The sequence below is a fragment of the Pipistrellus hanaki genome, assembly GCF_964339955.1.
Source record: "Pipistrellus hanaki genome assembly, chromosome: 8".
Taxonomy (NCBI): domain Eukaryota; kingdom Metazoa; phylum Chordata; class Mammalia; order Chiroptera; family Vespertilionidae; genus Pipistrellus; species Pipistrellus hanaki.
Window position 1 is genome coordinate 41,587,484 of NC_140510.1, and position 12,291 is coordinate 41,599,774.

General features: G+C 34.0%; 1 protein-coding gene across 6 annotated transcripts in view; it reads right to left on the reverse strand.

Moving 5' to 3' along the window:
• Positions 1-2,676: 2,676 nt before the first annotated feature.
• The window catches only part of SCN9A (sodium voltage-gated channel alpha subunit 9), a 128,820-nt gene continuing 119,205 nt past the window's right edge, over positions 2,677-12,291 (reverse strand). For all 6 annotated transcript variants that reach the window (XM_084891583.1, XM_084891582.1, XM_084891581.1 and 3 more), the window contains 4 exons: positions 11,630-11,767; positions 10,305-10,409; positions 8,637-8,907; positions 2,677-7,116 (listed from right to left, as the gene is read on the reverse strand). In XM_084891583.1, the coding sequence (XP_084747709.1) occupies positions 5,924-7,116; positions 8,637-8,907; positions 10,305-10,409; positions 11,630-11,767 (1,707 nt within the window). In that variant the 3' untranslated portion in view covers positions 2,677-5,923. The remainder of the gene's footprint in view (positions 7,117-8,636; positions 8,908-10,304; positions 10,410-11,629; positions 11,768-12,291) is intronic.

A 12,291-nucleotide genomic window follows, 5' to 3' on the forward strand; every position in this document is an offset into this window, starting at 1 on the left:
TGAATATGTAAAGGAAAATAAATTAGGCAGGAAAATGAAGCAAGAAGTAATTGTTTTCCCGCTTGTTTTCTCTCCATCCTCTCTTATCAGAGCTGATTCTATTGGGAGCACCAACGTAACAAGATGTGCTGAGTTGTTTAGGGAGATTACAAGAGAATCCTATCTTTGCTAGTCTCCTAAAGGGAGTCAAATTCAATTTTGACATATAAAAGTTTGGTAGTTGTGAGCTTCATATTTTTAAAGAAAAAAATACTTTCTGTAGAGCTTTAGTATCTATTTTGCACCCATAAAATTGTATTGAAATTACTTCTTAATTTCCATACAGAGAACATTAAGGATAATGATAATGTCCTAGATTCAAAGGGAAGAACAAGTTTTTACTTATTTATTTTTAATCCTCACCAAATTTTAAAACTGATTTTGGAGAGAAAGAAAAGAAGAGAAGAGAGAGCCAGAGAGACAGAAACAAAGGTGTGAGAAATGTCATTTGGTTGCCTCCTGTATGCACCCTGACCAAGGATAAAACCCTCAAACTAGGTATGTGCCCTGATCAAGAATCAAACCCCCAACCTTTTGGTATATGGTACAACACTTCAACCAACTGAGCCATCCAGCCAGTGCACACATTTTTATTTTAATTACAAAGTTTAATATTTTCTCTTTAAATCTTTGGCCTGAACTGCCAAAGTAAAACGACTATTTTGAATCTGTCTTTTGTAAAAAATCACCCATTTATAGGCACAATAAATAAGAATAAAAAGATAGCTTCTGTATATATTTTTTTTGCAAAACAACCAATAAATTATTAAATTGAATGACTAGAGTACTTCCAGAATCATAAAAATGTGCAGTAAAATGATATGCACAAACTCGTCCTAAGTTATGACCAAAATTGTGAAGCTTTTAAGAGCTAAGCATCCTGATATTATTTTTCTATCATAAAATACAATAGTATATAACTAGGTAATAGAACATATAATGAAACATAATCTAATACTTATAACATATGCATGATTCATATTGTATGAAGAATATAATATTACTCTCTGATATTTATAACCATTTATATATTATCATTTTTATCTTCTCAAATAAAAGAGATTTGGATTGATTTTTAGTTAAATATGGAAATTACTGTCCTTCAATTTTTTAAAATTATTTTATTGATTTTTTACAGAGAGGAAGAGAGAGGGATAGAGAGCTAGAAACATTGATGAGAGAGAGACATCAACCAGCTGCCTCCTGCACACCCCCTACTGGGGATGTGCTCTCAACCAATGTACATGCCCATGACCAGAATCAAACCCGGGACCCTTCAGTCCGCAGACCAACACTCTATCCACTGAGCCAAACCGGTTTCGGCTGCCCTTCAATTTTTAATGGAATAAGATAAACCTTTGCAAATATACATGTTTTTCAATTTTAACATGTTAAATTCACAAATATCAAAATTGCTCAATTTTGAAATAGTTTGGTATATATGTCACATCACTAAATGTTCATTATATATCAAAAGAATGCGTGAGAATCTTTGGGGCACCATATGTACACAAAGTCACATACAATAGAGGGAATGCTGTTATTATTTAACATTTAGGAAGGATGCATTGTGCTCCTACACGATAGAGAGGAAGCCTGGGCTCTTATATTTTTAGTGGCAAACTGATTGCCCCACCAGGTGCCACTGCTAATATAAACTCTTGACTCTGTGCTGTCAGATACTGTTCTAATGGCTTCTTGGGGATTTTCTCCCTCTATACTTATGACTATATTATGACATAGAATTATTACCCTAATTTTATAGAGGAGAAAGCTGAGACATGTGTTGGTTAAATAATGTATTCAGAAAACTCAGAGAGGCATGGCTTAATTGGAATCCAAATAAGTTCTGGGACCTAAGCCTTTAGCCATTATGTATGCCATACTACCACTCTGCCACTGCCACTACACACACACACACACACACACACACACACACACACACACACACACACACAAAATGCATACTCTCATCATGTGGCTAAATGTTTGTATATTTCACTTCCTGTCTCAATTTTTTCCCCTTTGACACAAAGTCTGTTGTGGATTTTAGTGAATTGCTTTGGATCTCTCTCTCTCTCTCTCTCTCTCTCTCTCTCTCTCTCTCTCTCTATATATATATATATATATATATATATATACACATGTATATAATAATTATATTATATTATGTTATTATATTATTATTATGATGATGATTATTAATCCTCAGTGGATTAATCCTCACTGGATTTTCCATCGATTATTTTAGAGAGAGTGAAAGGGAAGGGGAGACAGAAAGATCAATGTGAGAGAGACATATCGATTGGTTGCCACCCGCACACAACCTGACAAGGGCCAGGACCCAGCCTGCAACCAAAGTACATGCCCTTGACTGGAATCAAACCTTTCAGTCCACAGGTTGAAGCTCTATCCACTGAGCCAAATGGCTAGGGTAGAGCTCTATATTCTTTATCCCCATCTCTCTTATCCTGGTAGACTTCTTATGGAGGACAATTGAAACTGTTCCTCTTTCAGGTTTTTTTTTTGTTTGTTTGTTTGTTTTTAAATCAATCGCTGCAACTTAGAGATTCACTGAACTTATCTCCTTAAAGGTTGAAGCAGAAACTGCATGGAAACATTTTATTTTTTCTGATGTCTTTTATTTATAGATTCTGTTACAGTGTGTCTCAAATATAACTACAATTCAATTGATGACAAACTCAAACTCAAATATGAGCATTCATAGATGTATAAAATTTGTAAAGACTTCTATGAACAGCATATTATATTCATGGCTACTCATTTATTTTTGTGAAGCAATTCTTGTTTTCTTCAAGAACATAACATAATAAACCAGAGCTATTTAAATAAATTAGTGGCCTCTATACATAGGTCCTAAATCCAGGCCAATTATTTGGTCATACTAACTTAGCTGGCCCACATTTCATTATGTACTTTCATTAGCATTTCTCCAAAATTTCTATTTAGAACTGATTTATTTACATAAGCATTTTATCTTAACTCTTTGTAATAAAGATATTAAAAACTCTATAAAATCATGATGGACATTTTGGGTTAAGATTTAACAACCAGCATTTAAGAATCATCCCCCAAGTCACTTACATCTTTTGTAAATGATGTAATAATCAAAAAGGTAAAATGAAATTCTCCCACTTTTATCTAAATTTATATGTATAGATTTGTGTTCAAATATGTTTCCATTTTATTCTCACTTAAATTTTACAATGTAACTGCCATTCCACATCACTCAGTGATTATATAATTTAAACATCAGTATGACAATGCCTTGGGGGGTGATATTTCATAACCAGAACAAAACAGTAACCTACATGAATAGTGTACTTTTTCTTCAAGTTTACACTGTACTTGAATGATCTCTTACTTTCAATATTGTACTTAATTGACAAAAAGTCAAAACTAGACTTTCCTGGGAAAACATATATACGTACAAAAGCCAAGTATTTATATATATATATATATATATATATATATATATATATATATATATATTTAAAATTATAGTTCAGCATGAAATAAGAGAAAGAGCAACTTTATCATTTTTCGAAATGCTCTGAAGAAACTGTGTTGATAAATCAATTGCTAATATTTTTTCTTTTACATAAAAATCAAGACATGTAAAAACATTGAGTACACCCCACATAAATATGCAAAATGCAGTTGTATTTATACATGTTTAAAATAATAAGGGTAGACTTACTTCAAATTTAAGGTGATATTAACTTATTAATTTAATGTTTTAAAAATCTTACAAATATAATATGTTTTGTATGATTCCCTAATTAAAATGTCAAAATGTATTTTGAATAGGCTTAGCAGGTATGTGATGTAATGCTCTACAGAGTCTAGGTAAACACTGGATGGTATCTTTCATATTAAATTGAAAAATGGCTCAAATAATCAAAGATGAATGATTAAACATAGATGTAAAGAACTTTTGGCTCTAAATTTAATTTCATATTTACCTTATGACAAATGTCTACAGGTGATAATCTCTGTCATGGGTATTATAAAATACATCACAATTAAAAATTTTTCTTGCTAGGATGTTCTGTGGAAATGTCTGTTTCTATCTGACTTTCCCATATCTATGATTGGCTATGTTTCTTAGTCTCTCCTTTCTGTCTCATTCTCCACCCATACCTCTTCATCTCTATAGGTATGTTAGAATATTCTTTATTTTAACTAGCCATAACAACAAAAATATGTTTAAGTACTGGTTAAAGAATTATAATTCATGTTCCCTTTTAACTTAAAATAGCAAGTGAATGAAATGTCTTCTAGATGCTTGCTTTGAAACTCCCACAAAATCTAAATAGAACTGCTTTCTCCTTACATCACTCAATTTTGCCTACACATGCATAACTCGTTAGGAGAAAGACCTCATATTCCTGAAATGAGATGAAAAACTGCATCATGGCCATTCTTTTCAAGCCACTATTAACCAGAATTTCTTAAAAGCTAGATTTATAACCCTTGGTAAGATGCCAGCTAAAGTAAAATGAATCATGTGCTCGGTAAGTTATAAGCTCGGGGTACTTTATTGATTGATGTACAATATACCTCACAGTCATGGAATTTTAAGTACAAAGTGACATCCTCCTCATTTTCAGATGAAAGATTAGCATCTAAAAGGACTGCTTGTACAAATTAGGAGAGTAAATTAAGTGACAAGAAAGCAAGTTGGCAAGAATCCCAGTCGAATGCTTTTTTCGTTCATTCTAAAGTCTATTTTGAGTTGAAAGTTTGTCTGATTTTATAATTTCAAAGTTTGTCACATATATTTAGGATGGTATAGAGGTGACCGAGTAAATGCTTTGTTCCAGTCATGTGCAATGGTATTAAATAGCAACCTGCATATCAGGAAGCACTTCAGTGAAGGGAAATAACAATTTTGCTTAGTGCTAAAGAATGACTAAACAATACTGCCTGAGACAGCAGAAAGAAATGTGACAAAAGAGATAAAAAGTTGTGTCATCATTGGCATTTTGGGGCAGCACAGTATAGTGTGAGATTATATAAATAATAGTAAATAAAGCTTTCTTCGGTTGCTTCTTTTTAAAATTATCTTCCATTTTTTTTCTTTTGAGGGAAGTGATATGTAGTACTTGGAATAATTTTTCATGTTCTTTGGCTGTATAAACTAAGAAGAATATAAAAAATACAGGCTATAAAGCACAATACTCTAAAGGTAAATCTTAATTCTGATTGTTACATGAGTCAAGATAAATGAAACGTATTTGTTGAAATGAATAGTCTACACATGTTTTTCATTCCATAACATTTTATAAGGAATATATAAATTGGTTCTGATGCAATATAGAATAAATTTAAGCACCTCAAAATATAGAATGACCTCTGTACATGGATAAAAGTGTTTTGTTCCCTAACACTAACATGTTTTAACTAAACACTCATTACTGATGTCCATTCCTTCTAGCAGAGTATTTCAGGGCAGAGCCAAGACAAAATACTTTTGTAGAAGTCCAATATAGGTGTGTGTGTGTGTGTGTGTGTGTTTGCATGGGATGTTTACAATCCTGTGAAAAGATGACAAGGCAGTAGTGAAGATTTCCTACATGGTCTTGTGAATTTTTAAAAGCAAATAAAATTAAATTAACTTTGCTTGCTGTAATCAATAATCCCTATAGAGTTACTCAACAATTCTTACAGAATCATTTACCAGTGCAAAAATAGCCATTTGGTAATGCTGCCCACCTATCTTAAGGAATCAGAGCTAGTGACTGCACTGACTTTGAGAATATTTTGGTAAAAAGTTTTGGCATAGACCTCCTTAAAAGAGTCTTATTGACACAAATAAATCACCTTCACAGGCTGTAAACAGTGTACTAAATTCGAAGCTCTATTTTTTGCTTTCCTTGCCATCTTTTCCTTTGTCTTCCTTTTCTGTTTTGTCTTTTTCATATTTCTCTTTGTCTGGTTTTGTTACACTATCATATGAAGGTGGAGAGACTGTAGATGGGGTTACATCTGGTTTTTCTGGACTTAAGTTCTCATTAACTTTATCAAAAACCGTATCTTCTTTACGGGGCAAATCATCATCTCTGTCTCCATCTTTTATATATATACTTGATATATTTTTGACATTTTGCATTAAGCGGTGACGTCTGTAAGCACGCTGAATAAGAGTAGCAGACACATCCTCTTGTTTTCGTTTTAGTGTAGTTGTGATGGGTTCATAGGACACTTTGGAAGGATTTGCTGACATGAACCTTTCTTCCATCTGTGAACGAAGAGAGTCCATCTCTCCACCTTCACCCAAAACACGCTTTGTAAAAGCAAATAAGATGTCAAGACAATGAATCCGGTCGCCATTGACCATGGGCAGGTCCATGGCGATGAGCTGGACTTTGTTTGGTTTTGCTATGAGAAGAGGAGGGTCTAAGGCAGCTGCAAAGTCAGAGAGTTTTCTATATTCTATAAACTGGGTGGCATCAGGATCAAACTTCTCCCAAACCTTGTAGAACATCTCAAAGTCATCCTCACTAAGAGGTTCAGTACTTTCTTCAGTAGCGACACTGAAGTTCTCCAGGATGACAGCGATGTACATGTTCACCACCACCAGAAAGGATATGATGATGTAGCTGACAAAATAGAATATTCCGACAGATGGGCTGCCACAGTCTCCTTCAACTGAACTTCCTGGATGAACCTTTTTAGGGTCACAGTCGGGAGGCCCGCTGTTGAGAATAGGTGCCAGCAGCCCGTCCCAGCCAGCAGAGGTGGTGATCTGGAACAGGCAGATCATGCTGTTGCCAAAGGTTTCGAAGTTGAACATGTCGTTAATTCCAGCTTCCTTTTTAACATAAGCAAAACTGGACATCCCAAAGATGGCGTAGATGAACATGACCAGGAAGAGCAGGAGGCCGATGTTAAACAGCGCGGGGAGGGACATCATCAGAGCAAAGAGCAGCGTGCGGATCCCCTTGGCCCCTTTGATCAGACGCAGGATGCGGCCAATCCTGGCGAGACGGATAACTCGGAACAGGGTAGGGGACACAAAATATTTTTCTATCAGCTCAGCCAGAAACATGCCTGGCGAGGAGGAAAAGAATAAAAAATATATATATTTAAATTTCCATGCTATAGAAAATCTAGACTCTAAATAGTTTTATCTGCCAGCCTATCTCTTATAATTTCAGGACTGTCATTTTATTGAAAAAAATTTCATAGCAATTAGAGTATTAAGTAATACCATAAGAAAATGCTTACTCTTACTACTGCAACATATTCCCTCCTTCACTAAGTTGATGGGCATTTAAATTTTTCCCTCCACAGTAATTTTCCTAATTATAAGTATAATGCCTACTCATGTAGAAAATTCATGCAATACAGTAAATGCTAAAAAGGAAATGTAAATCACCTGAAACATCACCAACCATAACTATTGTCAATATTTTGTTGAGTATCACTCCTCAGTTTTCTATGCAAGCACACACACATATATACACACATGAATGTAATCATGTTACACATAAACTTTTTTTGGTAATCTATTTTAGTCCCTTCACATCATGAAAATATTTCCATAAAAATGACAAATAATTTCTTTTTTTTCTATATTAGTTAAATTATTACATATGTCTTCATTTCCCCCCATCAACCCCTCCCCGGCCACTCCCACCCCCAGCACTCCCACCCCGTAGGACATGCTCCCACCTCCCAGTGTCCATGTCCAGTAGTTATGCATAAAAGTCCTTTGGTTGATCTCTTACCACCCCATCCCCTGCCTTCCCTCTGAGGTTTGATAGTCTGTTCAATGCTTCTCTTAAGTAATTTGTTATAACTATTATAAAATGCTCTGTCAAAATAACCACACAGTGAAGAATTTTATGTTGTTTCCAATTTATGATATCCTCAATCCCTTCCTAAAATTTATAATGAAAAAATGCATGCAATCCTAAAATACTGGGCAGAACATGTACAGGTAATGAATGAGCAGAAGAATATAAAATAGTGATGATAATGAAAAGGGAAGGAAGTACAAAATCATAAACATGACTGGGGTTGGCAGAGAAATGATCGTTTTGTAGACTTGCCAAATATTAAAGCCATAAGAAATGAAGATGACATTTCTTGAGACTTTACTTTGGCCTCAGGAAGAATTTTAATGAAGAGTCACCAATAACCTGGCCATTAACATTATCATTCTTCAAAGGGCAGTTCTCATATATGCTAAAACTGGAAAGAATTTCAGACTCTGCGTTGGTCTTCTCTGATATACCTACATATAGAAGCAATTGCTACGATTGTGAAGGGTAACCTTGGAAATCAAATATTAGATCAAGTGGTATTATCTGCTCCCAACAAATAGAAAACTTGGGGCTTTGAGGCCTTTAGTGAGAACTCAGAAATTCTGACATGAAGGCATTTGCTTTGTAAAGTGTTTTTTTTTTTTTTTTTTTTTTTTTTTTTTTTTTTTTTTTTAAGGTTCCTTCATTCTTTCATTTAACTTACTCAAAGGTAAATTTATATTCAAGAATTCAGGACCTTCTCGGAGCATCTGTGAGCTTAGTTCCATTCAATATAAAAATCTGGTTAATAGATGCACTTACCTACAATGGAGATAATCACAATCACAAAATCAAAAATGTTCCATCCTACTGTGAAGTAGTAGTGTCTGAGGGAGATCAGTTTCAGCACACATTCTCCAGTGAAGAGGATAATGAAGACCACATTTATCCAGTAGAGGACATTAGTCATGTATGGGCTTTGTCCCTCTTTTTCTACCATCATGGTTACCATGTTGAGGCAGATAAGAACCATAATGCTGATATCAAAAACTTGGTTTGTTACGAGGTCAAATATACATCCTTGAAATTTGTTCTGAAAATAAACAGGAATAATATGGAATATAGAGTAAACTTAGCAAGTATCGATAGTATCCACTAATCGTTATATTAGTAAAACATTAAAAAAAAAAAAAAAGTATCAGTCTTCAAAACATGCATAAATTATCCCTGGTCATAGTTTTGTGCTTTCTACAAGAAATATTATTAATGAGTTAAATCAAAGTCAGAGTAAGTGAAACATTTTGTTGTTGTTTTTCAATATATCATAATGATATTCAGTTAGCCTTGTATCCTTACACTAGAGGCCCAGTGCATAAAATTCGTGCACTGGCAGGGTGGGGGGGGCGGGAAGGTGTCCCTCAGCCGCACCCTCTTCAATCTGGCACCCTTTGAGGGTGGTTGGACATCTCTCTCACAATCCAGGATTGCTGGCTCCCTACTGCCCTTCCCTGCAGGCCTGGTCCCCCTCAACTGCCTTTCCCTGCAGGCCTGGTGCCCCAAACTACCATCCCATGCAAGCCTTGCCCCCCATCTGCTCTCTCCTGCTGGCCTGGTCTCCTCCAACTGCCCTGCTCTTCTGGCCTGGTTACCCCTAACTTCCCACAACTGCCCTCCCTTGCAAGCCATCTTGTGGCGGCCATCTTATGTCCACATGGGGGCAGCCATCTTTGACCACATGGGGGTGACCATCTTGTGTCTTAGAGTGATGATCAATTTGCATATTACTCTTTTATTAGATAGAATTGGCTGTTAAGTATATCCACCCTAGTATGTTTTATTCAACCTAAAGTAAATTCATTTTCATATTCTACAGGCCACTGCAGGAATAAGTTGTGTAGCTATGATAAAAATAATGCATATGTAATTATTTTTCATTTTTATAGAAAAATTTAAAAAAATAAGGAATATTAAGATACAGTGTTTAAACCTCTCACGTCTTAGCTCAGCCTCTAGAATTCGAATACCTAGATTTAGTTTTCAAACTCCAGCTCTCCCTAATTGTTTGGCATCCTCTGTGCCCGTTTCAGAGTCCATAAAATTGGATAATAATAATAATTCCTACCTCATAAGAGTTATTGTAGGAATTAAATGAGTTAAAATATGTAGAGTTCTTAGAACAGTGCCTAGCTCATAGTAAGAGCTACAGAATCATTACTGCTATTTAGAGACTAAAATACAGACTGGGAGATGTGGAGCTGGCTAACATAATAAAAATATATTTGTTAAGCACTCAAAAAAAAGGATACAGTGCTTAAAATACATAATATTAAGTTTTATAAAGACTTTTGTTCAAAACAACAATTTTGTTCCAATTTTTTTCAAAATTAATTCTAATCATTTATGCTTAAGAAAAAGTTGTATATTAAAGTTGAATAAAAATAATTTGAAAAAAATATATATATATAATTTTTAATTTTTATTTTTTTTTACCCCTGGCCGAGGTATTGGCTTTTGTGGTTTCTTAGATCCCAGCTTTTTCATTGCATTATAATATTTCTTCTGTTCTTCTGTCATAAAGATGTCTTGACCTCCAAGGTAAAAAAAAAAATAAAGAAGTCTAGTTAAAACCAGAATCATTGTCTAGATTTTTCCTCAGATTATTAAGATAGGTTGAAAATTTATTAATATAGAAATGAAATGCATTTTATTATGTGCAATGTGGCTATACATAAACCTGTCTTAAAGGATGGTAGGTACATAACTTCATACTTAATATAATGTTCATATGTAAAGTATATGTATTACATGTAATAATTTTAGTTCTGAAATCCTTACTTAACTTGTAGAATCCTGGAGTTAAAGATAATCTAATTATGGTATCTCTTTAGTTTTTTGGGGGGAGGGTTAGGGAATATTCAGCTTTCTATTATATCTTAAAAGATTTATCAAATGCCTACATAATAACTAGACTCCCCTTTCTGTCTTAGAGTGCTCTAATTCACCTTTCCCCTCTAGTTGATATGCAGTCTTTATGTAATTTTAGTATTCAACTTATCTATTGCTAGTAGGCATGAGAGAGCCTTCATACCAATGTCAGGAGAAGCCTAGATCATTATTGCATACTGATGAGGGCTGAATATCATAGCATATCAAGAATTTACCAAGAAAAGCTAGGAAAACCCTGGGAAGAGAATTCTGACTTAGAAGAAAAAGTCAAAGTACAGATTTTATATTTTTTTGATGATGCATACCCTAGTTGCAACATAATGAAGGAAGGAGAAAACTAAGAGGAGATTATAAAGTGTTTCAATAGTTAAAACAGAAATTTCCAGGGATGCCTCACTAGCAATATTTAATACATCTTAATTTCTAATACATGTATCATATCTTCTGTTGTAATATAAACTTGAGCTTAGGAGCCATATCTTATGTTGTTTTTCCTTAAGCACCAGCACAAAGCATACCACACAGAAAAATGGCTCAGAATGGAATGAAGTAACATTTGTGAAAAATGTTTTTAATAAATAATTAGTGCATTAATTTTTCTTAATTATTCAATCCTCAGGGAACATTAAAAAAACAGGATAGTTGCCATATTGTTTAAAAATAATTCTGACTTAGAAGATTATTTTCTATGTAGAGATAAATAAGATTAAATATATCTATAACTGTATACTGGCCAATTGTTTAAAAAATAAATGAAGTTCTAATGAAGATAATTATTAATTGATATAAAATTAAATTTCACATTATATTTTTTTGGAAAATAATTTTTCCTTTTTTTCAGTGCAATGAAAGAAACTTAAAATACTTATCTTCTTTTTCTGTTGGTTGAAATTATCTATGATGACACCAATGAACAAGTTCAAAGTGAAGAATGACCCAAAGATGATAAAGACGACAAAATAAATATACATGTAGAGGTTGGATTCATATACGGGTTGCTTGTCAACCTACAAAATTAGAAATAATTAACATAAGTTAGTATGTTGACAATACATTCATCACTTTCCCTTTTCACATGGTTTCCTAAGGTAATCCAAACAATGCTATTCTAGTGAGTTAGCTTTTTCAGGAGCCATAATATTAATGACGTTCAACAAAATCATTCTTAAAAATTTTTCCAACATTAAGTACTTATTACATGCTTACTAACTACATGAATATAACATTGAAATGACTACAAAGGGCTTAACCATATAAAGTACTTGTTCTCACATTGGTAGTACAATTTAGTAAAAAAATGACCTAAAACCGTGGCCGGCAAACTGCAGCTCGTGAGCCACAAGTGGCTCTTTGGCCCCTTGAGTATGGCTCTTCCACAAAATACCAAGGCCTGGGCGAGTCTATTTTAAAGAAGTGGCATTAGAAGAAGTTTAAGTTTAAAAAATTTGGCTCTCAAAAGAAATTTCAATCATTGTACTATTTATTTTTGGCTCTGTAGACTAATGAGTTTGCTGACCACTGACTTAAAGTA